Source organism: Physeter macrocephalus, chromosome 5 (genome assembly GCF_002837175.3).
Source record: "Physeter macrocephalus isolate SW-GA chromosome 5, ASM283717v5, whole genome shotgun sequence".
Lineage (NCBI taxonomy): Eukaryota > Metazoa > Chordata > Mammalia > Artiodactyla > Physeteridae > Physeter > Physeter macrocephalus.
The window spans coordinates 5,274,051-5,299,323 of record NC_041218.1 but is presented as its reverse complement, the minus strand read 5'-3'; the positions used below and the strand labels follow the sequence as shown (position 1 = coordinate 5,299,323).

Sequence of the window (25,273 nt, the reverse complement as noted above, 5' to 3'; positions counted from 1 at the left end):
CTGAAAGCCCTAAAACTTCATATGTGACTTGAGCTCAAGCAGTAAACAATGACTACTACTGTGACTAACATTAACCATGGGAAATCCGAAGGCTGGCGCGAGGACTTTCATCTTCTCCTGATATCACAGCATCCAACCTGATCATAATTCTGGATTAAATCACTACTGAATATAGATCATAACTCACTGCACTGCTGTATGCTGGATATATATCATGATTCCTATTAAGAGAAAATCAGCACAATGACCAGGGTACTAAACTTTTTTATACCTAGAATCATTGAAAGAAAAAAAGTATTAACATATTTCAATAAGTACATTTAAATATCAAACCATATAAAAAATAACCAGTATTTTTTATGTTCAGCAGTAGAAATGCATAGACTCACTTTTTTTTTAAAGTTTACAATGCTATGCTAACTTCAAATTCTTGTTTTTATAAAATTTGCCCACACTGAAATGAGAACAAACCTTCCAGTTAATATAATCTCCATTCCTACAAATACATCTTCATTACTAACTTGCTAATTTACTAGGAGGAAAAAAAGACTAACAGTTCATCTATGAAGACGAATGCATTGTTTCAACCTATTTTCTTTACACCCGTAATCTGATGGGGGGGACAGGTATAAAAACCAATGGAATGACTAACCAGTCTATTACTAACCAGTTCCCAAGCAGCAGGTTAGTCAAATTTCACCGCAAGGTTATACACCCAGTTTGTATGTACACAACGTATCAGTAAGATGCTGATGTCAACCCTAAGGATGAGAGGAGCCCAGCTTCGGAAAGAACATCGAGAGAAGTCAGCTGAAATATGTACATACCCCCCAAATTTTAAGTCTAAAAAAAAAAAAAAAAGAGGAAATGAATCCTTGATTACATATTCTTATATTTACTGCCCCATGAGGGAAAAACTATTTTAAAATCCTCCTTTTCAAATTAAAAGATTAACTAGCTGTTTATCTGGTTTATAACTCATTAGCAACATATTTTGTAAATATTTAAAATCATTACCAAGCTAAAGTAGCTGTTTATCCCTAAATGATTTCCAAATTTCATAAACATGCTTTATTCCTAAGGACCATTAACTGGCTTGTTATCATCACTTAATAACTTGTTAAACACTTAAGTGTATATAAAGACTTTCATTAAACCAAGGCTATTTTTACATAATTATTTTAGCTCATAAAGTTTTCACTAAAAATTAACTTAGCTTATAAAATAAGTAAATAAATGAAGCCTAACTGTACTTCCCAGAACAGTCGTTTATTAATTGCCATTATTCAAGGCAGAACATGAGGATATAAGATAAAATCTGGTCCAGTCCAGTAAATTTACTAATGACTGATGGACATTTCTGGACTTTTGATATATCTTATTAGAAAGTGAGCTCTCAATTGATCACGAAAGGTAAAGCTAGCTATGCCCTTTAAAACACCAAAACTCTAAATACAATACTTCTAAATTTCCTTAAGCTGTTCCACTTTAAATTCTTTTAAAAGGGTTTTTCTTGTTATTGTTTCATTTCCTACTTCAGGTCTTCAAGGCATTGGCAGCAGTCCAAAAGAAGAAGCCAATCAAATAAGTACAACACAATGCCTTAGTACTTAACTTTGGATAAAAGCCAGATAAGCACTTGGATGATTACATCATCACCCTCAAGGGGCAGAGCTGGTTAGCCTTCCAAGCTAAATTAATTTTTACACTTTCTCATCAACCACAGAAACTTCTATTCCCTCAACTACCAGAGCCAAGTCCACATATTAAGATGGCCTTCAAACGAACCTACAACATATTAAAAAAATATTAACTCCAAAGGCAAACATATTAGACAAGAGTTTGGGGAAACTATAAGGTCCATGAATATAGACATACATACATAGTTACACAAATAGTAAATTCTTTTTAAAAATTATAGTTGATTTACAATATTATATTAGTTTCAGGTGTACAACATATGTAAATTCTTTCATTTAAAAAAAAAGAGCATCTTCTTTGACTTTAGAAAGGGAATTCTCAGCACATGATTATTTAGAAGGAAAGAAAGTTAACACTGCATTGTAAGAGTTTACAGGACAGTTCAACAATCTCTGAACCATAAAAACAAATAAATAAATGACACATATAGGTAAAACCACTTAGGTTTTGCTATGCTTTTATGTTCTACTCTTACAAACTATTTAAAACTTATCTAGGAAAAGGAAAGAAAGATCTCATTGATTTTCGAAACTTTTCATTCCATATATAGATAAATTCCATGAATCCCCTCTAGCCTTCCTTATATTATGTTCTTTAAAGTTTTCTTCTGTTTTGTTAATACACAACTAGCGTAAACTTTTTTTTAAATAAGAAAGAAATTTTGAGAAAATGAGTGTCTGCTGGGTTAATGGTGAGTCATAAAGCATCGTATGAATGTTGGAAACATAAAACATTGTTCAGTAACAATCCCATTTGTATATTCATAAACATCGCAATGAAAATAAACTATATATAGTCTTACTGCATTAGAACCACTTAAATTCAAAATTGCTTACTTTCTCTGTCCTCTTTGTTTCCGTGGTGTTGAGTTTTGTATTTTCTCACAAGTTCCACTGCTGTTGTCATCAACGTCCTTCTTGTTAGAAGGTTGGTTTTTCCATGGCAAAATAAATCCAGGCGTTACTCTAAATTGTTTTAAGTCTCCTTGTCCTAAGGAGCTTTTTTCACCACAGTAACAAAAAGCGCAGAGCTGTTCACTGGTAGAAATGAAAAGTACGGAAGACAGAGAGAAGTAGTTTTATTTAACTATTTCAAGTTCCAGACAATTGCAGATACTTGTGCTTTAAAATTAAATATTATGTCTTTAGTGCAAGCTAAGCATTTAAATATATCTATACCGTAAGAACAATTAAGTTCAATAAAAATTATACATTTGCAATTCTACTTTTCTATAGCATGATTTTTTTTAAGTAGTAAATATACCAAATCAAAAAATTATAGTTTGTGATTAGAAAAACAATTTTTTTAAAAACCTGATTTTAAAATCTCGAAGTATTAAAAAGGAATAAAGAAAGTAAAAAATTAAGGTTGGGGAAGAAGGTACAGTTTAATGGCCACTCAATTATATCTCAGCTATGTAAAACAAGTGGTGACCAAGTTTTACTTAACTGCTTGACGGAACATTCTTTATGCATAATATATATACCATACACACAGAGAGATATAAAAAAGTAAATTTAAGTGGGTTAAGCAGTTAGTGATGAGGGACGGGGGAATGGACAGGAAGGGTTTAAGAGGCGTGGGAAAGGGATGAATAGGCAAAACGGGATTTGTAGAGTAGTGAAACTACTTCATATGCTATACTGTAGTTAACGGCAGATACATGACATTACACATTTATCAAAACTCACAGAACTATATGTAACACAAAGAATAAATGTAAACTATGAACTTTAATTAATAATAATGTATCAATACTGGTTTATCAGTTGTAACAAATGTATCACACTAATGAAAGATGCTAATATTAGGGGAAACTGAGGCAGGGAAAGGTGGGGGGGGAACTCTGTGTACCATCTGCTTAATTTTTCTGTAAACCTGAAGTTGTTCTCAACAAAAAAATCTATAATTTTTTTTAAAAAGAAACCATTTAAAAAGTTAAAGCACAAAAACCAATATATACTTATGGAATATATGCTTAATAAGGGATCTTAGAAAAAAACAGAATTAAAAGAACTGCTCCTCTTGGATGTATCTTCTCTTCACAACACATTTATGGCTGCTGTACTCAAATCTTTCTTCTCAAGCATTAAAGTTCCCACCATCACCTCTGTGGTATCTACCTCAGGAACTTTCATAATGTCTTACACTAACAGGTGATGAAAATAATCTTTTCAGGTAATGTTTAACTCAAGTTAAATTCATATTGGACCTCTCTCAACTAATTACCTTTTGTTTATAAAAGTCACCTATTTAAGCTTTTCCAATATTACGTATTTCAATTTCATGATAAACTGTGTTCTCCATTGACACTGACACATATACACACGCGCGCACGCACGATTAAATGTGGTCTACTTTCAGAAAAATAAAGTCAAATAGGGGAAAAAATGTTTTTCTTCTTGCCTAAAGGATACTATCCACCAATATCCTCTGCCAGTATCTTATTAATTTTTTAAATTCTTATTTATAATTTTCTCTAAGCTATTAAACTTACATTTCTTTCAGCATACCCTGTTTCTAGTTTTTTTCTTCCCCTAGAAACATTACCTATGAGGAGCAACAATCAGATGGACAGCAACTTTATGAACAACACTGATTAGGAAATGGAGAAATACTTTTAAGTATTGACAAAAAATATCTTAACTTTCAATTTTATATCCAAACCATAACTCAAATGCAAAGGTATAATAAAATTATTCCCAGGTTTCTATAAGACCTAAGAAATTTCACCACACAACAGACCCATAATGTAAATATTTTTAGAGAAATATTCAAATTATTAAAGAATTAGGAAATGTTACAAGGGATGTAGGAAATAAAGACTGTCAAATATCTCAGAGTAATTTACTGTTAACTTTAAAGGGTGGCACAAAGGAAATCCCTGGCTTCCGCTTTGGATGTAGTAGAAAGTTGCAAAGAACTCTGCTCCCACTGTCACAGCAAAAACTCGCCAGACAATCCACAAATTCACTTTTCTTGAACACATCAGATTACAAAAGTTGCAGAGCAAACAATTCACCTGCAGTTGAATGAAAGGCACTTCCAAGAAGAGAGGAGACACAAGCACTTGCTTAATCTGAGGAAGAGGCCACTCACTGGATGTCATCCAAGCAGGCTAAAGAATTCAGTGAAAATTTTATAAATTGCTAAAAGCCAAGTGTGTGGCGGTAGGAGAGTACAGAACATCCAGGACCCGCAAACACAGGGGAATTCTAACCTACTCACGAGCTTCTCCCCACGCACCTCCCCCGGTGCTCGTGCCCACCACTCAGGCATGGAGAAGAGTCCTGAGAATGCACCAGTCATGGTGAAAGCCTGGGCAGGAGAACAGCAGAGACATGGGAAAGACACAAAGATCTTTCTCCTCCATCTTCCCTGTGAAAGAAAAGCCTCAGACTGGTAAAAGGAGAGCAAAAGTCTCTGCCCTGCAATGGTCAAGACCAGCTGCAGATGGAGGAATGAATGGGGGAGGGGAGGAACCTCCACCCTGGAGGAGGAGCAAGACCACGTCCTAGATGCAGACCATGACAGGTCTCCACTAGCTGAGACATGACGGGACCCCCGAGACCTAGGGACACAGTGCTCACCTAAGAGTAAAGTTGAATCAGAATAAGAAACATCCTGCCAATCCACTCTGTATCATTTGTGGTAATGAAAAATAGTACAGTCACACTGGAAAATACTTTGGCATTTTCCTTGAAAAATTACCTCACTCTTAGGTATTTTTACCTAAGTGAAATAAAGACCCTATATTCACACCAAAATCTGCAAGTGAATATTTATACCAATTTTAATAATAACTGCCCCAAACTGGAAACTACCCAGGTATCCCTTAATTGGAAAATGATAAATTAAATGTGGTAGGGGGCTTCTCTGGTGGCGCAGTGGTTAAGAATCCGCCTGCCAATGTAGGGGACATGGGTTTGAGCCCTGGTCCAGGAAGATCCACATGTTGTGGAGCAACTAAGCCTGTGCACCACAACTACTGAGCCCGTGCTCTAGAGCCCGCGAGTCACCACTACTGAAGCCTGCGTGCCTAGAGCCCGTGCTCCACAACAAGGGAAGCCACCGCAATGAGAAGCCCACGCGCCGCAACAAAGAGAAGCCCCCACTCTCCACAACCAGAGAAAGCCCGTGCGCAACGAAGACCCAATGCAGCCATAAATAAATAAATAAATAAATTTTTTTTTTTAATGTGGTAGGCACCTCCATAAAAGAGAATCCTACTCAGCAACAGAAAGGAAACAGCTACTGATATATGCGATGACATAAATGCATTAAATATGCTAAGTTAAAAAGGCCAGAATCAAAAGGACACATACTTTATGATCCCACTCATACATTGTTACTGCAAAGCCAAAACTACAGGGTCAGAAAACAGGTAAGTGACTGCCTAGGGCAGAAGATGGGATCAGGAATGACAACAAAAGGGCATCAGGGAAATTTTTTAGTATGATGGAACTGTTCTTTACCTTGTTGTGGTAGTGGTTATATGACAGTATACAACTGTCAAAACTCACTACATGGGTGAATTTTACAGTAATTTTACTGTATATATATATATAAACCTGAATTTTTCAAAATATGAAAAATGTTAGGGGGCCAAGACAAAATAGGAAGTATATATTAAAAAAACTAGAAAATGAAATGCTAGATGATACATACAAAGAGATATGAAAATATAATAAACCATTATTCATATTGCTAAGACTAAGAAATCAATTAGAACTCTAATAAGTTTGAAATTCTTTCAAAATTAAATTCAACACGGTAAAGAAACATGAGTCTTAAGGAAAACCATCTCAAAAACGAAATATAATGTATAATCAATAGGAAAAAATTATCAATGCAATAAAAAGCAGGAAAAAAGGGAAAAAATATTGCCTTCACAGGGCTCACATGACAGTAAGGGAGACAAACGAACTGTCAAGAAATAAAAAGTGCAACAAAGAAAAATAAAGCAGAAATAGAGGGTAAATGTGGTGGGGGCTATGTTTTATTTATTTTTCATCCTACTCTTTTTTTTTTTTAATAAATTTATTTATTTTATTTATTTATTTTTGGCTGTGTTGGGTCTTCGTTGCTGTGTGTGGGCTTTCTCTAGTTGCGGCGAGCAGGGACTACTCTTCGTTGAGGTGGGCGGACTTCTCACCGCAGTGGCTTCTCTTGCTGCAGAGCACGAGCTCTAGGCGCTCAGGCTTCAGTAGTTGTGGCTTGCGGGCTCTAGAGCGCAGGCTCAGTAGTTGTGGTGCACGGGCTTAGTTGCTCTGCAGCATGTGGGATCTTCCCAGACCAGGGCTCAAACCCGTGTCCCCTGCATTGGCAGGAGGACTCTTAACCACTGCGCCACCAGGGAAGTCCCATCCTACTCTTTTATTTTGAAAATTTTCAAACCTTCCCGAAGATGTAGAACATAGTAGGGATTTGAATTTTTGTTGTTGTTTTTTTCTTGGTTGCATCCAGTCTTAGTTGCGGCAGGCGGGCTCCGTAATTGAAGAATGTGTGCTTCTTAGTTGTGGCAGGCAGGCTCCTTAGTTGCAGCTCACCAGCTCCTTAGTTGTGGCATGTGAACTCTTAGTTGCAGCATGCATGTGGGATCCAGTTCCCAGACCAGGGATCCAACCTGGGCCCCCTGCACTGGGAGCGCAGAGTCTTAACCACTGTACCACCAGGGAAGTCCCTGAAATTTTTAATATAATTTATATATTTAATTTAAATATGAGACAGCCAAAAGAGAGTTTGGGAGAAACTTGATTTACATTTTAGAATGATCATTTTTGCAACAGTGCTAAGAACAATCTGGACTGGGGAAAGCAAAGAGAAGAAGTGGAGAGACCACTTAAAAGGCAACTACAGCCTCCTAAGGATAAGAGGACTTGGACTAAGATGGTAGGCAAGTTAAGAGAGTAAGTACTTGTTTGGGATATCTTCTAAAGGTGGGCTACAAAATTTAGAATGGGAGGTATGAGAAAAGAGAGAAATCACGGATTAACTCAAAAGGTTTTGGCCTAAGCAACTGGGTGAATATTGGTATTATTTATTGAAATGAAGAAATCCTGGGGAGAAGATTTGGGACAGGCCTGGGGTCAGAATCAACAGTGGTTTGGGACATGTTATGGGTGCAGTGTCTAGTATACTTCCAAATGGAGATATCAAGCAGACAGATGGGGAGCAAAGTCTAGAGTTCAGAGAAAGGTCAGCCCTCAAAATACAAATGTGGGGTTTCATTAGCACACAGATAGGACCTAGCTATTGGACTGAATAATAAAAGTAAACACGCCAAGGACTTCAACCTGAGGACTCCAACATGATAAAGGTGGGGAGTCTCCACAGAAGCCAGCAGAAGACGAAATGAGGAGGCAGATGTGACAAAAGCAAAAGAAAGGAAACATTTCAAAAAGATGGGAATATTCAACTGATGGATGGTTTCAGTTTTATTCATGTCTTCCAAGTTAAGATCTAAAAAATTACAAGACTTAAGCTGAATGATACACAGAGAAGTTATAACATCCTGTATTCCTTTTTTTAAAGAATGAAGAGAGGGTAAAGAACGAGAGTATAAACTTAAGTTTACAAGTAAATCAAAAATAAGTTCTTATGCTAAAAGTTTAGACTTTTTTCTTCTTCTAGGAATCACATACTGGAAATATTCTGTCCTGGTCTGAGGAGAGCAGAGTAACACAGTAGACCACTGCTCTGTTCTACAGCCACCTAAGCCCACAGACCTGCTTCACTCCAGCTACGTGCAGAGCTATCAGCTCTAAAAGTCCACCCAGCTTTCTGTCCTAAGCCTGCACTCTCTGAATTCCCTCTACAGTCAACTCGCTGCTCTTTTTCCCGTCACTCATCTCAATCCAGCTGCATTCATTCTCTAACCTGATTTTGGCTTCTATACCAACAGAGACCAGGGAGGTTGCAGATTCCTCAGACACAGAACGCTGAAAGTCTGGGACTGGCTGCTTGCTGCTGTCCACTTCTGCTTCAGCATCCTCTTCTGCTGATTGTTCTTTGATTTCTGCTTAATAGTAAACAAGAGAATACAAAAAGTCATTCTGCATTATACCAATCTTCAGTGAATTTATCTATAAAGCATACATCGTAAAGGAAAAATAATGAAGCAACAAATGACAACACTTAACTAACATAGGAAAAACTTATATATATAATTAATGGTACTGTTTATATTTATTCTCTATTATAAAATGATAATCAAAATAATGTAAAACAGGGCATACTTTTCCAAATTACAAATGACTCAAATCTTAATAATAACTGTTAAGAACCTTATTTTCAGGATTATAGCAGTTCCTCTACAGAACAAATGTGACTCATGAAAGTTTCTTGGTAATTTATAAATTGAAATTATCATTAATTTAAAACAAGCATCACGGCCTCTATCAGCCATTCTAAAAGCTAAATGACTGAAAAGAACACACCTTGACTCCAGTGCCTTTTTCAATTATCCTTAAGACTCCAACCCCGAACAACTCACACATACTTTCTTAGGAGGCAACCTAGCTGTTGAGAGGGTTTCCAAACACCATTACCCCTAATATCATTCCTCTCTTTAAATGAAACGACATATCCACCGCCCTGTCTCTCACACTGTATTGTCAGACGTTAACAGGCACGATCCCTGCACTAGTGCTCCTGATGCAATCCCACGCTCCTGGCTCCATCTTTCTTTTCTAACTGGAAATTTACACATACTTTTCTGCACCACTACCCCCAAACCAACCAACCAACTAGAAAAGCTTATAGTAGTTTAAGCTCCTCCTGTCTTTTCTTCCTTTCACCACCAAATTTCATGCAATGGGACTCTGGAGTGGCTGCCCTCCACCTCAGACCCTTCCTACAAGGTATCCATCCTCCAACCACAGCACTGTTCTCTCCACCTCCACTGGTGGCAAAAGAACTAATAAATAATCCCAGGCTACTCACAAGCCTTCAAACACTCCAGAAATTCATCTGGCACCAAGGAGTACTCACTCCCTCCTTAGTGAAATGCTTTTCACCTCTTAAACACAGGGAGATATCATGGATTACTATGGGCTTTGGAGTCATGAGGACAGGTTCCACCAACTACAAACTAGGCAACTTTATGTAGAAGTCATCTCTCTCAGCTTCAATTTACTCCCTGTAAAATTAGAAAACTACCTATACTTCATGAGGTTGTTAACAAAGATTAAACGGTCTAATATCTGTCTCTTCAGCTGATTTGAGACCTCTAAATGTGAGTACAGCTCTCCACATGTCCTTTACGTGCTCATCTTTTGTGTGTGTTTTTTTTAATAAATTTATTTATTTTTGGCTGTGTTGGGTCTTCGTTGCTGCACGCAGGCTTTCTCTAGTTGTGGTGCGGGGGCTTCTCATCACGGTGGCTTCTCTTGTTGTGGAGCACGGGCTCCAGGCACACGGGCTTCAGCAGTTGTGGCACACGAGCTCAGTAGTTGTGGCTCGCGGGCTTAGCTGCTCCATGACATGTGGGATCTTCCTGGACCAGGGCTCGAGCCAGTGTCCCCTGCATTGGCAGGCAGATTCTTAACCGCTGTGCCACCAGGGAAGCCCAACTTACTAATTTTTTTTAAAATTTATTTATTTTTGGTTGTGCCAGGTCTTAGTTGCGGCAGGCAGGTTCCTTAGTTGCAGCATGTGAACTCTTAGCTGAGGCATGCGTGTGGGATCTAGTTCCCTGACCAGGGATCAAACCCGTGTCCCCTGCATTGCGAGGAGGATTCTTAACCACGGCACCACCAGGGAAGTCCCTGACTTACTGATTTTTAAATCAACATCCCTAACCCTACCTCCTGTCCTGAGCTCCAAACCATACTTCAACTGCATACGAGGCACATCTAGCAGCCTGAACACTCACTTCCACAGCAAATCTGATTTCTTACCTCTCAGATCAGCATGACTTCCCTGTCAAAGTCTTCTAGATTCAAAATGAATTTTAGGGAACTATTCTGACAAATGAATAATTTTGACAACTATTAATTTTTTAGTTAGAAATAATTATAAACAATTGTAAATCCTGTCAAATCATAAAATTAATGCTGCAATGAGGCATCAAACATATGGTTTTGGTTTTCCTATTTAAAATGTTTCTTTTGTGCTCGCTTTGGCAGCACATATACTAAAATTGGAACGATACAGAGAAGATTAGCATGGCCCCTATGCAAGGATGATGCAAGAGGGAAGAGATATGGGGATATATGTATATGTATAACTGACTCACTGTTATAAAGCAGAAACTAACACACCATTGTAAAGCAATTATACTCCAATAAAGATGTTAAAAAAAATAAAATAAATGTTTCTTTTTAAAACTGAAGTAGAAAAGTTGACCATAAATTAAGTGCTTGTGGGGCCTATTAATCATGGTGTCTGTCCTGCCTACCCCCAGCCACAAAATTGGTATAGAATCAAATCTACAAATACAAAATACATTTGTATCAAACAAGGATTATAAAAAGATCTGCAAACTTTATTATATGAAAATATTAAATTTCTATATGACAAAGGACCCCATGAATAAAATTTAAAAGTACATCACAGACTGAAAGAAAATACATTGAATTTGTATCCCCCAAAAGGTATTCAAATCCAGAATATGTAAAGAACTCCAAAGATGAATAAGGCATATAACCCTGTAGAAAAATGGACAATGGACAAAAATCCACCCTCTCTTATTTTTTTTTATGATTTTTTTTGGATGTGGACAATTTTTTAAAGTCTTTATTGAATTTGTTATGATACTACTTCTGTTTTATGTTTTGGTCTTTTGGCCATGAGGCATGTGGGCAGGTGGTTAGCTCCCCAACCAGGGATCAAACCCACACCCCCTGCACTGGAAGGTGAAGTCTTAACCACTGGACTGCCAGGGAAGTCCCTCTCTTTCTCTCTTTTTTTTTTTTTTTTTGCTTTACGCGGGCCTCTCACTGTTGTGGCCTCTCCCGATGCGGAGCACAGGCTCCGGACGCGCAGGCTCAGCGGCCATGGCTCACGGGCCCAGCCGCTCCGCAGCACGTGGGATCCTCCCGGACCGGGGCGCGAACCCGTGTCCCCTGCATCGGCAGGCGGACGCGCAACCACTGCGCCACCGGGGAAGCCCCCTCTCTTTCTTTTATGTTGTTCAAGTCTTAGAAGGACACATAACTACTCAGCAACAGACTTTATTTCCCATTTTTGCAGCTAAGCATGGCAAGTTCTCACCAACAGAATATGACCAGAAGTAACCATGCAATTTCTACATCACCTTAAAGGAAGGGGTTTGTTCTAGACTAAATTATGTTCCCTCTTTCCTATGGACTGGACCATGGGTATGTCAGCAACCCAGCTGCAATGCTGATGAGAACAGCACTCTGAGGAGGGCACAGAAACAAGATGGAAGGGACCTGGGTCCATAAATAACCACAAGGAGCAAAGACACCCCATCAGCCTGGACCGCTCACTCTCAGAAGTATTACATGAAAGAAAAATGAATGTTTTATTTAAACCACTGCTGTATTTGGACATCTCTGTTACATCAGTTTAACCCATGCTCTAACACAAAAACTGGCATCAGGTGTGGAGCACTCTGCCATAACAAAAACTTGAAATAGGTGGGCTGGTGAGCAGGTGAGGGAACAGTGATAGTCGTGTTTGGAAATCAACTGACACCGTTTATGCTGTATCAAAATATATGGTAGTGCTGTGACCTGCAATAACTTGAAAAGCAGACCAACTGCCTCCACAGCTCTAGGGAAAGCATCTGGAGACAGCCAGAAATTATTCTGCGTTGCCTGCCCTCTAGCACTTTTACAACCAAAGACAGAAAGGAATACGGTACTGCTTGAGAAATTCTCTCTGCCTATAATATTCAAAGTACTATAAAATGACCATATATAAAAACACCTTTAAAGAAGCATTTCATTTCTACCCAGAGATGTCCAGAGTACATGTGGGGTATGCCCTTTTTGTACCATTTCTACTACTAGGTAACAAGAAAGAGTAAGAGTCAAGAGAAGAAAGGAGAACCATAAAAGAGGAATAAGAAGAGGGTCTCAGGGCTTCCCTGGTGGCGCAGTGGTTGAGAGTCCGCCTGCCGATGCAGGGGACACGGGTTCGTGCCCCGGTCCGGGAGGATCCCACGTGCCGCGGAGCGGCTGGGCCCGTGAGCCATGGCCGCTGAGCCTGCGCGTCCGGAGCCTGTGCTCCGCGACGGGAGGGGCCGCAGCAGTGAGAGGCCCGCGTACCGCAAAAAAAAAAAAAAAAAAAAAAAGAGGGTCTCAGAAGCTTAAAATGAGCCAGATGGACGAGGGTCATGTCACTACATCCCTGGGAACACGTTTCTCCTAACAACCAGCGCCATTTAGCCTGCATCCCCCCCGCTCCCCCAAAATCAGGGTCCCTCCAATAAGTATGGCCTGTCCGTTCTCTCTTAATATATTGCTAACCACCACTATGGCCTCTAGTTGGCACTTTTCTTCTAGCAATTTGAGGCACAATCTCAAGTATTCTGTTGTTCTTCTCCCCCTGAAAAATAAAATACATAACACTTTAAACATTTTGGGGTTTTCTTTATTGTTTATAACTAAGGGGAAGTAAGTAAGAGGACAATCTGCCTGCCTGTCTCTCTCTCTCAAATTGGACCTGGAAAGAGATGGTAAGGTTAAATATGAATGTTATTGGTAGGCTGGTAGTCTTCAGGTACACAACTTTTGAAATTTCAGAGGGGAAAAAAAAAGATTCAGACACAGGGATTTTTTTTCTTTTTTAAGAAATGGGACCAGGAACAGGCCTGATCCACAAGGAGGACAGTAGTAAAGCAGGCTTTAAAAGAGTTCTCTTTTCTTAAAAAAAAAAAAAAAAGGAATATTTTCCTCTAGCTATTTTTCCTACTGGCTCTGCCCATGATTCTAACCTGGATCTGCCAAAGATCCAATAAGGATTGGTGGGTTTTGGTCTTATTTTTGGTATGGATTTTGTTGTTTTTTAAGGAATAAGGAAAAGTCCTATAACTGCTTCCTAGGGAACAGTTCCAGCCACAAAACAGAAATAGAAAAAGGTATCCCTAAATGTGTGAAATTACACGTAATAATACAACCCATTTTTTTTGGCTGTCACTCTTCATTTAGTAGAAAAGTTAGGTCTTACTATCTGTCAAAGTCAAGGCAGGACAATCAAACTAGTGTTTACGTCCCTCTCTTCTCCTAGCCCAAGTCTTCGAAAGACTGTCAGAGTTTGGCAGCAGAATGTGAAACAGACTACTCTGGCTGAAATGAAACCCAAATATCCAACAAGAGATGTCATCCAGAGATGCTCTGGATGAAATGACTGTGAACCCAGAGACAACTGAGGTAACAGTTCCGATGTGAGTACATGGCTATCTGCAGTCAACTAATAAAAATGCCTCAAACACCATCCTGTACTTGTGCCTAATGCCAGAAAGCTGGCCTTTCAACCTGTGCCACTTTGCAGTTTTTGCCTTTCATGGGATTCTATTTGTTCAAATGCCTACAGTCCAGAAATGTGCAAATAAGAGCAAGCACATACTTTTTTTTTTAATCATTTAAAAAATTTAAGTGTTGAGAATTCCCTGGCGGTCCAGTGGTTAGGACTCCGAGCTTTCACTGCTGAGGACCCAGGTTCAATCCCTGGTCAGGGAACTAAGATCCCACAAGACGTGAAGCACAGCCAAAAATAAAAAAAATTTTTTTTAATTAAAAATTTAAGGGTTATACTTTTCTTTGATACAAAATCTCCAGTGTGTCTTTCTCCTTACTTTGAACCTGACCTAAAATACCGACAAAACCAGTTGGTCACAAAATGCTCTAAAACCAGAAAGATGGAGTCCTCTCCAATCCTGGGGATGACCAGAGTGGGGTGGTTTTATTTGAAGCACCTACTTGTGTGTAAACTCAAACCACCAGGTGTCACATGTGGGTGGTAACAACACTAAAGAACCTAAGAGAACTTGGATAGCATGTGCACTCTAGGCAAACCTTTGTAGATACACAGGTAAACGGGACACAGCTGTAAATTAGCTCTGACCGTGCCCTTACACACTGCCATTCCACCTCCCATGACTCTTACTTACTTAGGATTAATCCTAAAGAGTTGGTTCTATGACACAAAAAAGTTTAAAATTAATAGCAAAGGCTGTTTTGCTGCTTTAGTTAAAATCAAAGGCTTGGAGTCAAATGGTCCACAATTTGCATCATATCTCAGTCATTTGCTAACAATGTGACCTTCACAACTTGCTTAATTAACCTCATCTCAATTTCAGTTTGCTAATCATTTAAAAGATACCTAATGCCAGCTACTATAAAACCATCTCTAAGGATGAAAAAAGATAATACACTGGGCACTTAGCCTAATGCCCTAAGTATACAGTAAGTGTAGGTATGTAGCTGCTACTCTGATTACCTACATTCACATACTATAACTATGTATTTACTTTCCACCTAGTTGGCTATCACCCACCAGATCACACATTATTAAACTGTATTGTGGGAAGTAACAGGAATAAAGAGAACATTTATTTAGCACCTCCTGGCTCTTTGCTAGGGATTTACTAAATCATTGCTTTAGAATGACTTTTTTTACCAAACAAAATTTTGGGTAACTACTATGTACCATACATTCTAGTCCAATGGTAGTACAAAAATAGAGTCTATTTTATTGTGTTTATCAGGGTACATATGATAAAGCAACTCTTTAATGGGGAAAAAAAAAAAGAGTCAGGATCCCTATGTTTAATGGATCTATTCAGGAAATAGCAAATGATGGCAATAGGACACAATCACTGTCATGATGGAGGTACAAGGTATCATGGGAGTTAAGGGAAGAGGTGGAAAATATCACTTAGAAAGGCTTCAGAAAAGTATCAGAAGCCCAGCTGAAACTAAAAGGACAAGTGTAAGTGTGCCTAATAGTTCTCTCACTTAATTCTTCTCTTTTAAAAAAGAGTAATATCTGAAACTAACACAACATTGTAAAGCAATTATACTCCAAATGGATAAAGAATATGTGGCACATATATACAATGGAATATTACTCAGCCATAAAAAGAAACGAAATTGAGTTATTCGTAGTGAGGTGGATGGACCTAGAGTCTGTCATACAGAGTGAAGTAAGTTGGAAAGAGAAAAACAAATACCATATGCTGACACATACATATGGAATTAAATTGGTTCTCAAGAACCTGGGGCGGGGGGAGCTTCCCTGCTGGCGCAGTGATTAAGAATCTGCCTGCCAATGCAGGGGACATGGGTTTGAGCCCTGGTCTCGGAGGATCCCACATGCCGTGGAGCGGCTAAGCCCATGAGCCACAACTACTGAGCCTGCGCGACGTGAGCCTGTGCTCCGCAATGGGAGAGGCTGCGACAGTGAGAGGCCCGCACACTGCAATGAAGAGTGGCCCCCTTGCTCGCCGCAACTGGAGAGAGCCCTCACACAGAAATGAAGACCCAACACAGCCAAAAATAAATAAATAAATTAAAAAAAAAAAAAGAACCTAGGGGCAGGACAGCAATAAAGACGCAGACGTAGAGAATGGACTTGAGGACACAGGGAGGGGGAAGGGTAAGCTGGGATGAAGTGAGAGAGTGGCACTGACATATCTACACTACTAAATGTAAAACAGATAGCTAGTGGGAAGCAGCCGCATAGCACAGGGAGATCAACTCGGTGCTTTGTGACCACCTAGAGGGGTGGGATAGATTCACAAGAGGGAGGGGATATGGGGATATATCTATATGTATAGCTGATTCACTTTGTTATACAGCAGAAACTAACACAACATTGTAAAGCAATTTTACTCCAATAAAGATGTTTTTTAAAAAAGTTTAAAAAACCAATAAGTTGTAAAGATCAACAAAGAAAAAAAAAAACAGAGGAATATCTGGACTTCCCTGGTGGTGCAGTGGTTAAGAATCTGCCTGCCAATGCAGGGGGACACAAGTTCAATCCCAGGTCCAGGAAGATCCCACATACCGTGGAGCAACTAAGCCCGAGTGCCACAACTACTGAGCCTGCGCTCTAGAGCCCGTGGGCCACAACTACTAAGCCCGTGTGCCACAACTATGGAAGCCTGCAAGCCTAGAGCCCGTGCTCCGCAACAAGAGAAGCCACCGCAATGAGAAGACCATGCACCACAACCAAGAGTAGCTCCGCTCACTGCAACTAGAGAAAGCCGGCATGCAGTAACAAAGACCCAACACAGCCATAGATACATAGATAGATAGATAGACAGACAGATAGATAAATTTATTTTTTTAAAAAGATAAGGAAACTAAGTCTGAAAGCTAAACAAGCTTGAGGTCACATAGCTAACAGGAAGCAAAGCTGGGATACACAATCAGAACTGTGTAACTCCGAAGCCCAAGGGTGCTCTTTCCACTACTACACACTGCCTGGCACGATATCTGATCTGATCATAGCTCATAAGTTTTATGAATAAATTCATGTTAAACACAAATGTTAATATTTTACTAGGACCATGTTACTGAGGAATCATTTGTTGAATATGAAGAATGAGATGAAAGTTGAAAATACAGAGTTTTTCTCTTTACTTCTTAAGCACTACTGAATATAATTATAAAGTGGTAAGAACATTTACTTCACAGCAAAGTTCATGGAAATAAAATATTTTGATCTTGGTCAATATGAAATTTTCCCCCCAAAGGTTAAATAATTCTTTGAAAGAGCTGTATGTATCCTACAAACATATTCAGCAAACTCTCCCACATAACAGCGTAATAGACTATAAGACGTCAAAAATATTCTAGAGTCCATTAATGGCCTCCTTACCAATACACAGTGCATTCCTTCAATGCACCCTATCTTTTTACTCAACATCGCTAGTTATTAGAGAAATGCAAATCAAAACTACAATGACGTACCACCTCACAGCAGTCAGAATGGCCATCATCAAAAAGTCTACAAATAACAAATGTTGATGAGGATGTGGAGAAAAGGGAACCCTCCTACATTGTTGGTAGGAATGTAAATTGGTGCAGTCACTATGGAAATAGTAAGGAGGTTCCTCAAAAAACTTGAGTTACCATATGATCTAGCAATCCCACTCCTAGGCATATATCCGGACAAAACTATAATTTGAAAAGACATGCACCCCTATGTTCACAGCAGCACTATTTACAACAGCCAAGACAGGGAAACAAACTAAATAATGAATGGATAAAGAAGATGTGGTGCATACATACAATGGAATATTACTCGGCCATAAAGAAGAATAAAATAATGTCATTTACAGCTACACAGATATACCTGGAGATTATCATATTAAGCGAAGTAAGTCAGAAAGAGAAAGACAAATAACATGATATCACTTATATGTGGAATCTAAAATATGACACAAATGAACTTATCTATGAAACTGAAACAGATTCACAGACATAGAGAACAGACTTATGGTTCAGCGGGGGGGGCCAGATAGATTGGGAGTTTGGGATTAGCAGATGCAAACTATTATACATAGGATGGATAAACAACAAGGTTCTATTGTATAGCACAGGGAACTATATTCAATATCCTGTAATAAACCATAAAGGAAAAGGATATGAAAAAGATATATATATATAGATATATATATATATCTATATATATATCTGAATCACATTGCTGTACACCAGAAACTAACACAACACTGTAAATCAACTATACTTCAATTAAAAATAAATAAATAAATAAAAGCAAAGCATCCTATCTTTTAATTTTTAGACTGTTACTTAATCAGGGGTTCTAGCATGCTGGAGGGAGAAATTACATCTTTATTTTTACTGACCTCTGAGATTTAAAATTCTAAAAAAAACCCCATTTCATCATGAATATATACGCACAAGCAGAGTTGTATAGCCATACTCATGTCTCTGTCACCAATAGAAAGCAGAAAATTTATCACTTCAATGCTTGCAGATATCCCCAAAATATCACTTACCCTCATCTCTACTTCAAAATTACCGTAATTATAAATTAGATTTTATGATTTAAGAGTAAATAAAGAACACATTATGAAATTACAAATTTGGCTTTTTTCTATTTTGGTAATATTTCAATATAACTATCTTTGCAATTTTATTGTATTAGTTTTAAAACATTATTTGAAAAAGAGTCTGCCATAGGGGTCAGTGACACAAAAAAGTGTACCAGTAGACAGCAGCCCACTAGACTATATACTCTATGAAAGCAGCTACTTTATCTGTTTTACAAGCCACAGCCTATCCCAAAACCTGGATGATGTTCAGTAATTGTTTAATTGATTAATTAAACATTGTGTAATACAAAGCAAGCAGATAAATCTTATTACACACAAACACATAAATTAGAAAAAGCACAGAAAAATATAAATTTTTAAATGCGCTAATATTTGGTAATTACGTTACTCAACACGAACATCCATTTTTCTACTAGTTATCCAAACCATACGCGTGCTTCTGATTTAGTCAACTACTAAGTAGAATAAAAATTATTTGTCTCTCTCCTAACTTCCTTTACCTCCCCAGAATTGGCAATACTTTCCTTGCTTCCTTTATAGTACACTAAGACTACAAAAGAAAGCATACCTAAGAAATTATGTAATCATGTCCTTTCCTTCTTTTGAACAGTGGTGCTCAAAAAAGTCTGCATCCCGACAGTTACGTTTTCCAGTGGTGTGTGGCTCACTGAATCTAATGTATCCACTACATCCAAAATGTGTTGTAAAGCTAAAGAATCAGCACATGATAAATAGCAAATATTTTACTTATTCTATCTTTATTCATTAAACTACTTGACACTCATTAATATCAAGACAGTCACCACTTTCAGAGGGCATGTCAAGACTTTAAAATGTAAGCAACTATAAATAAATACACAAAAATGTCAAACAGTAGTTCCCTAGAAGCTAACATTTTTACAGCTAACTTATTCTATTTATACTTACCCATAATTTCATAAATTTTCACAAATATACATTACTATTAAACTTTTAATATGATTTTTTAATGTAAGCACAAAAAAATTAAGAAAACGACTCCGATACTTATCAAGACCTCAAAACCACAGTGACATTAATTAGGATAGTAATTGTCAAAATTCAACTGCTCTCTGGATATTTTATTTAGTTAAAAATATTTCCTGGGGCTTCCCTGGTGGCGCAGTGGTTGCGCATCTGCCTGCCGATGCAGGGGAACCGGGTTCGCGCCCCAGTCTGGGAAGATCCCACATGCCGCGGAGCGGCTGCGCGGCTGGGCCCGTGAGCCATGGCCGCTGAGCCTGCGCGTCCGGAGCCTGTGCTCCGCAACGGGAGAGGCCACAACAGAGGGAGGCCCGCATACCACAAAAAAAAAAAAAAAAATATTTCCTTTAGGGGCTTCCCTGGTGGAGCAGTGGTTGAGAATCTGCCTGCTAATGCAGGGGACAGGGGTTCGAGCCCTGGTCTGGGAAGATCCCACATGCCGCAGAGCAACTAGGCCCGTGAGCCACAACTACTGAGTCTGCACGTCTGGAGCCTGTGCTCCGCAACGAGGCCGCGATAGTGAGAGGCCCACACACTGCGATGAAGAGTGGCCCCCGCTTGCCACAACTAGACAAAGCCCTCACACAGAAACAAAGACCCAACACAGCAAAAATAAATTAATTAACTCCTACCCCCAACGTCTAAAAATAAAAAAAATTTCCTCTAGTTTTTCTATATGACTTTTAAAAAATGTGTTTTTAATGGATACTCATTTTTCACAATAAAAGAAACTAAATAAACCCAACAAATTACAATATACATCTTCACCATATAATAACAGATATTTATAGCAATCTTAATCTTCTTCTGAGCCTTATCTTTATTTAGGCCTAAAAATCCAATGTAAATAATATGAGCATATTTAAAGAAACATCTTCATGGCTAACATTTAGTAAGCGCTTGCTATGTCCTAGGCAATGTTGAAGGTAGTTAAACGCATTAACTCATTTAAACTTCACAAAAACCTTATGAAGACGGCTGCCGGGCCTAGGACTTTACACAAGCTAATAAGTTAGTCTGTTACTGTTTCATGGATGCTGGCAGAAGACACAAGACTCCTGGATCAAAGACAAAAGGACTGTATTACTCACTGCACAGCAAGCAGCAGAAGCATTGCTGTCAGTTCCCTTCTGGCCCCCAAGTGTCACGGGGGCAAAACCATGGGCCCAAATGGACTCCTGCACTCGCAGTGAACTGTATTACAAGGAACAAAGAGTGTGGGAAACCACTGCTTTTATAGTAAGCTTTAAACAACCCTGCTCTTTGTCCCAGAGGGAGACACGACCTCATTCTTCACGGTTGCTCACTGCAAACACAACCCTGAGAAAAGGCCCAGATAAGGAGTGGTCAAGGCCTTCCATTCTTGGCATACACAGCAAGATGTGTCAGGTGCAAGGGACCCACCCATGGAGGGGTATCCCCAAAACACAGCTACTATCATCATCTCCATTTTACAGATGAGGAGGCAAGGTAAGAGGTCAAGGAACTTTGCTCAAAAACACAATAAGCAGAGGAGTTTGGATTCAAACACAGGCAGTGTGGCTCCAGAACCTAAACTACCACTAATCACTACTACATTGAGTGTGAGTTGGAGCAAAGAAATTGAAGAAATCAAAATAATTGCAGAACTGAAAACAAGAGGATCACATGAAGCAACAATAATTCTGAAGACAATGTTGCTAATGTGGTGGATGGACTGGAGAAAACAGAAGAATCTAAAACAGTGAAAATGATGAAAGATTAGTCAAGGAAAAAGAATAACACATACAACAAATATGCATAATTACTACTACTTAACAAAGAAAATAGACTGAATGGAAAAAAATATTCAAAGATTCTATGGCAAAAAAACATTCTTGAAACGAAGGATGGATTCCACAGATCAAAGCAGTTAAATCAAAGCAGAAGAAAAAATAAGCTGCCCCAGCCCTTAACAAAGGAAGCAGATAAAATGTTAAGAAGCAAGTGGAGGACCTCCAAACAGAATCTATATCCATGACCTACACAGTACCCCCTTGGCACCCATTTCATGCCTCTCCGCCACTGAAGCCATCATGCTGCTCCTATTCCTAACTCTAGGTGAGAACTCTGACTACTGTACTTGGATACCAGAAATTGGTTTACTTTTGAAACAGACTGGGTCAGCAATAGACATATGATAAAAACTGGTCCGAGAATTCTGTTTAGCTGATACAGAGTCATGCTCCCTTTCCAGGGATATGGACAAGAAATCATGTAGTACCCAAGTCTGCAGGCAACCATCTTCCATCAATGGGAGCCACAGCCACAGGATGAAGCTGACTTAAAAAAAGGCAGAGAGATGCAATGAAGCCGGAATTTTGTGCCAACAGTGAGCCTGACTTAAGCCAACTCAAACCCATTTGATCTCTGAACATGACAGTACATGACCCATAGATTTCATTCTTTCTTCGAATTCCAGTTATTTTACATTATTTTTTGGCTGTGTTGGGTCTTTGTTGCTGTGCGAAGGCCTTCTCTAGTTGCAGCGAGTGTGGGCTACACTTTGTTGTGGTGTGCGGGCTTCTCACTGCAGTGGCTTCCTTTGTTGCACAGCAGGGGCTCTAGGCGCAAGGGCTGCAGTAGTTGTGGCTTGCAGGCTCTAGAGCGCAGGCTCAGTAGTTGCGGCGCACGGGTTTAGTTGCTCCGCGGCATGTGGGATCCTCCCAGACAAGGGCTTGAAACCGTGTCCCCTGCACTAGCAGGTGGATTCTTAACCACTGTGCCACCAGAGAAGCCCCGACTTATTTTACTTTTAATAACAATATCCTGGCTGGTAGACTCTAATAAATGGGTATCAAGTTTCATACACTACCCAAGGAAACAAAACAGACTATACATTCTATTCAAGTGTCCCCCAAAATTTACATAACCTAGCACATATTAAAATGCATAGAAATGAATCCTGCAGCCTGTGGAACAAAAACCAGATTCAGAGAAAGACAGACAAGATGAAAAGGCAGAGGGCTATGTACCAGATGAAGGAACAAGATAAAATCCCAGAAAAACAACTAAATGAAGTGGAGATAGGCAACCTTCCAGAAAAAGAATTCGCAATAATGATAGTGAAGATGATACTGAAATGAAAAATACACTAGAAGGAATCAATAGGAGAATAACTGAGGCAGAAGAACGGATAAGTGACCTGCAAGACAGAATGGTGGAATTCACTGTTGCGGAACAGAATAAAGAAAAAAGAATGAAAAGAACTGAAGACGGCCTAAGAGACTTCTGGGACAACATTAAACGTAGCAACATTCGCATTATAGGGGTCCCAGAAGGAGAAGAGAGAAATAAAGGACTTGAGAAAATATTTGAAGAGATTATAGTTGAAAATTTCCCTAACATGGGAAAGCAAATAGCCACCCGAGTCCAGGAAGCGCAGAGTCCCATACAGGATAAACCCAAGGAGAAAACAGCCAAGACACATAGTAATCAAACTGGCAAAAATTAAAGACAAAGAAAAATTACTGAAAGCAGCAAGGGAAAAACAACAAGTAATATACAAGGGAACTCCCATAAGGTTAACAGCTGATTTCTCAGCAGAAATTCTACAAGCCAGAAGGGGGTGGCATGACATATTTAAAGTGCTGAAAGGGAAGAACCTACAACCAAGATTACTCTACCCAGCAAGGATCTCATTCAGATTTGATGGAGAAATCAAAAGCTTTACAGACTAGCAAAAGAATTCAGCACCACCAAACCAGCTCTACAACAAATGATAAAGGAACTTTTCTAAGTGGGAAACACAAGAAGAAAAGAACCTACTAAAACAAACCCAAAACAATTATGAAAATGGTAACAGAAACATACATATCCATAATTACCTTAAATGTGAATGGATTAAACGCTCCAACCAAAAGACACTGGCTCGCTGAATGGATACAAGAACAAGACCCATATATATGCTGTCTACAAGCAACCCACTTCAGACCTAGGGACACATACGACTGAAAGTGAGGGTATGGAAAAAGATATTCCATGCAAATGGAAATCAAAAGAAAGCTGGAGAGCAATAGTCATATCAGATCAAAGAGACTTTAAAATACAAAAGGTTATAAGAAAAAAGGATACTACATAATGATCAAGGGATCAATCCAAGAAGAAGCTATAACAATTATAAATATATATGCTCCCAACATAGAAGCACCTCAATACATAAGGCAACTGTTAACAGATATAAAAAAGGCAATCAACAGTAACACAATAATAGTGGGGGACTTTAACACCTCACTTACACCAATGGACAGATCATCCAAACAGAAAATTACTAAGGAAACAGAACCTTTAAATGATACAATAGACCAGATAGATTTAATTGATATTTATAGGACATTCCATCCAAAAACAGCAGTACACTTTCTTCTCAAGTGCGCACGGAACATTCTCCAGATTGAAAAATACCTAGAAACAAATGACAATGAAAACATGATGATCTAAAACCTATGGGATGCAGCAAAAGCAGTTCTAAGAGGGAAGTTTACAGCAATACAAGCCTACCTCAAGAAACAAGAAAAATCTCAAATAAACAATCTAACCTTACACCTAAAGGAACTAGAGAAAGAACAAACAAAACCCAAAGTTAGTAGAAGGAAAAGAATCATAAAGATCAGAGCAGAAATAAATGAAATTGAAACGAAGAAAACAATAGCAAAGATCAATAAAACTAAAAGCTGGTTCTTTGAGAAGATAAAATTCATAAACCATTAGCCAAACTCATCAAGAACAAGAGGGAGAGCACTCAAATCAATAAAATTAGAAATGACAAAGAAGTTACAACAGAAACTGCAGAAATACAAAGCATCCTAAGAGACTACTACAAGCAACTCTATGCCAATAAAATGGACAACCTGGAAGAAATGGACAAATTCTTAGAAAGGTACAACCTTCCAAGACTGTACCAGGAAGAAATAGAAAATATGAACAGACCTATCACAAGTAATGAAATTGAAACTGTGATTAAAAATCTTCCAACAGGGGGCTTCCCTGGTGGCGCAGTGGTTGAGAGTCCACCTGCCAATGCAGGGGACACGGGTTCGTGCCCTGGTTCGGGAGGATCCCACATGCCGCGGAGTGGCTGGGCCCGTGAGCCGTGGCCGCTGAGCCTGCGCATCTGGAGCTTGTGCCCCGCAATGGGAGAGGCCACAGCAGTGAGAGGCCCGCGTACGGGGGGGGGGGAATCTTCCAACAAACAAAAGACCAGGACCAGATGGCTTCACAGGTGAATTCTATCAAACATTTAGAGAAGACCTAACACCCATCCCTCTCAAACTCTTCCAAAAAATTGCAGAGAAAGGAACACTCCCAAACTCATTCTATGAGGCCACCATCACCCTGATACCAAAACCAGACAAAGATACTACAAAAAAAGAAAATTACAGACCAATATCACTGATGAATATAGATGCAAAAATCCTCAACAAAATACTAGCAAACAGAATCCAACAACACATTAAAAGGATCATACACAATGATCAAGTGGGATTTATCACAGGGATGCAAGGATTCTTCAATATACACAAATCAATCAATGTGATACACCATATTAACAAA

At 39.0% G+C, this 25,273-nt stretch overlaps 1 protein-coding gene and 1 non-coding gene across 29 annotated transcripts in view; one reads left to right on the top strand and one right to left on the bottom strand.

Annotated features, from left to right (window-relative positions):
• KMT2C (lysine methyltransferase 2C) overlaps positions 1–25,273 on the bottom strand; it is a 298,083-nt gene that overhangs the window by 178,941 nt on the left and 93,869 nt on the right. For 24 of the 28 annotated variants that reach the window (XR_003679677.2, XM_028489535.2, XM_028489534.2 and 21 more), the window contains 2 exons: positions 8,581–8,722; positions 2,538–2,738 (listed from right to left, as the gene is read on the bottom strand). Coding sequence is in view for 27 of the 28 variants with exons in the window: in XM_028489535.2 (XP_028345336.1) it covers positions 2,538–2,738; positions 8,581–8,722 (343 nt within the window). In the remaining variant the exon portion in view is untranslated. The remainder of the gene's footprint in view (positions 1–2,537; positions 2,739–8,580; positions 8,723–25,273) is intronic. The other 4 variants (XM_028489536.2, XM_028489556.2, XM_028489540.2 and 1 more) reach the window with 1 other exon arrangement.
• Positions 10,814–10,924, top strand: LOC112067225 (U6 spliceosomal RNA). The gene has a single exon (XR_002893166.1). It is a non-coding gene; the product is annotated as a U6 spliceosomal RNA (small nuclear RNA).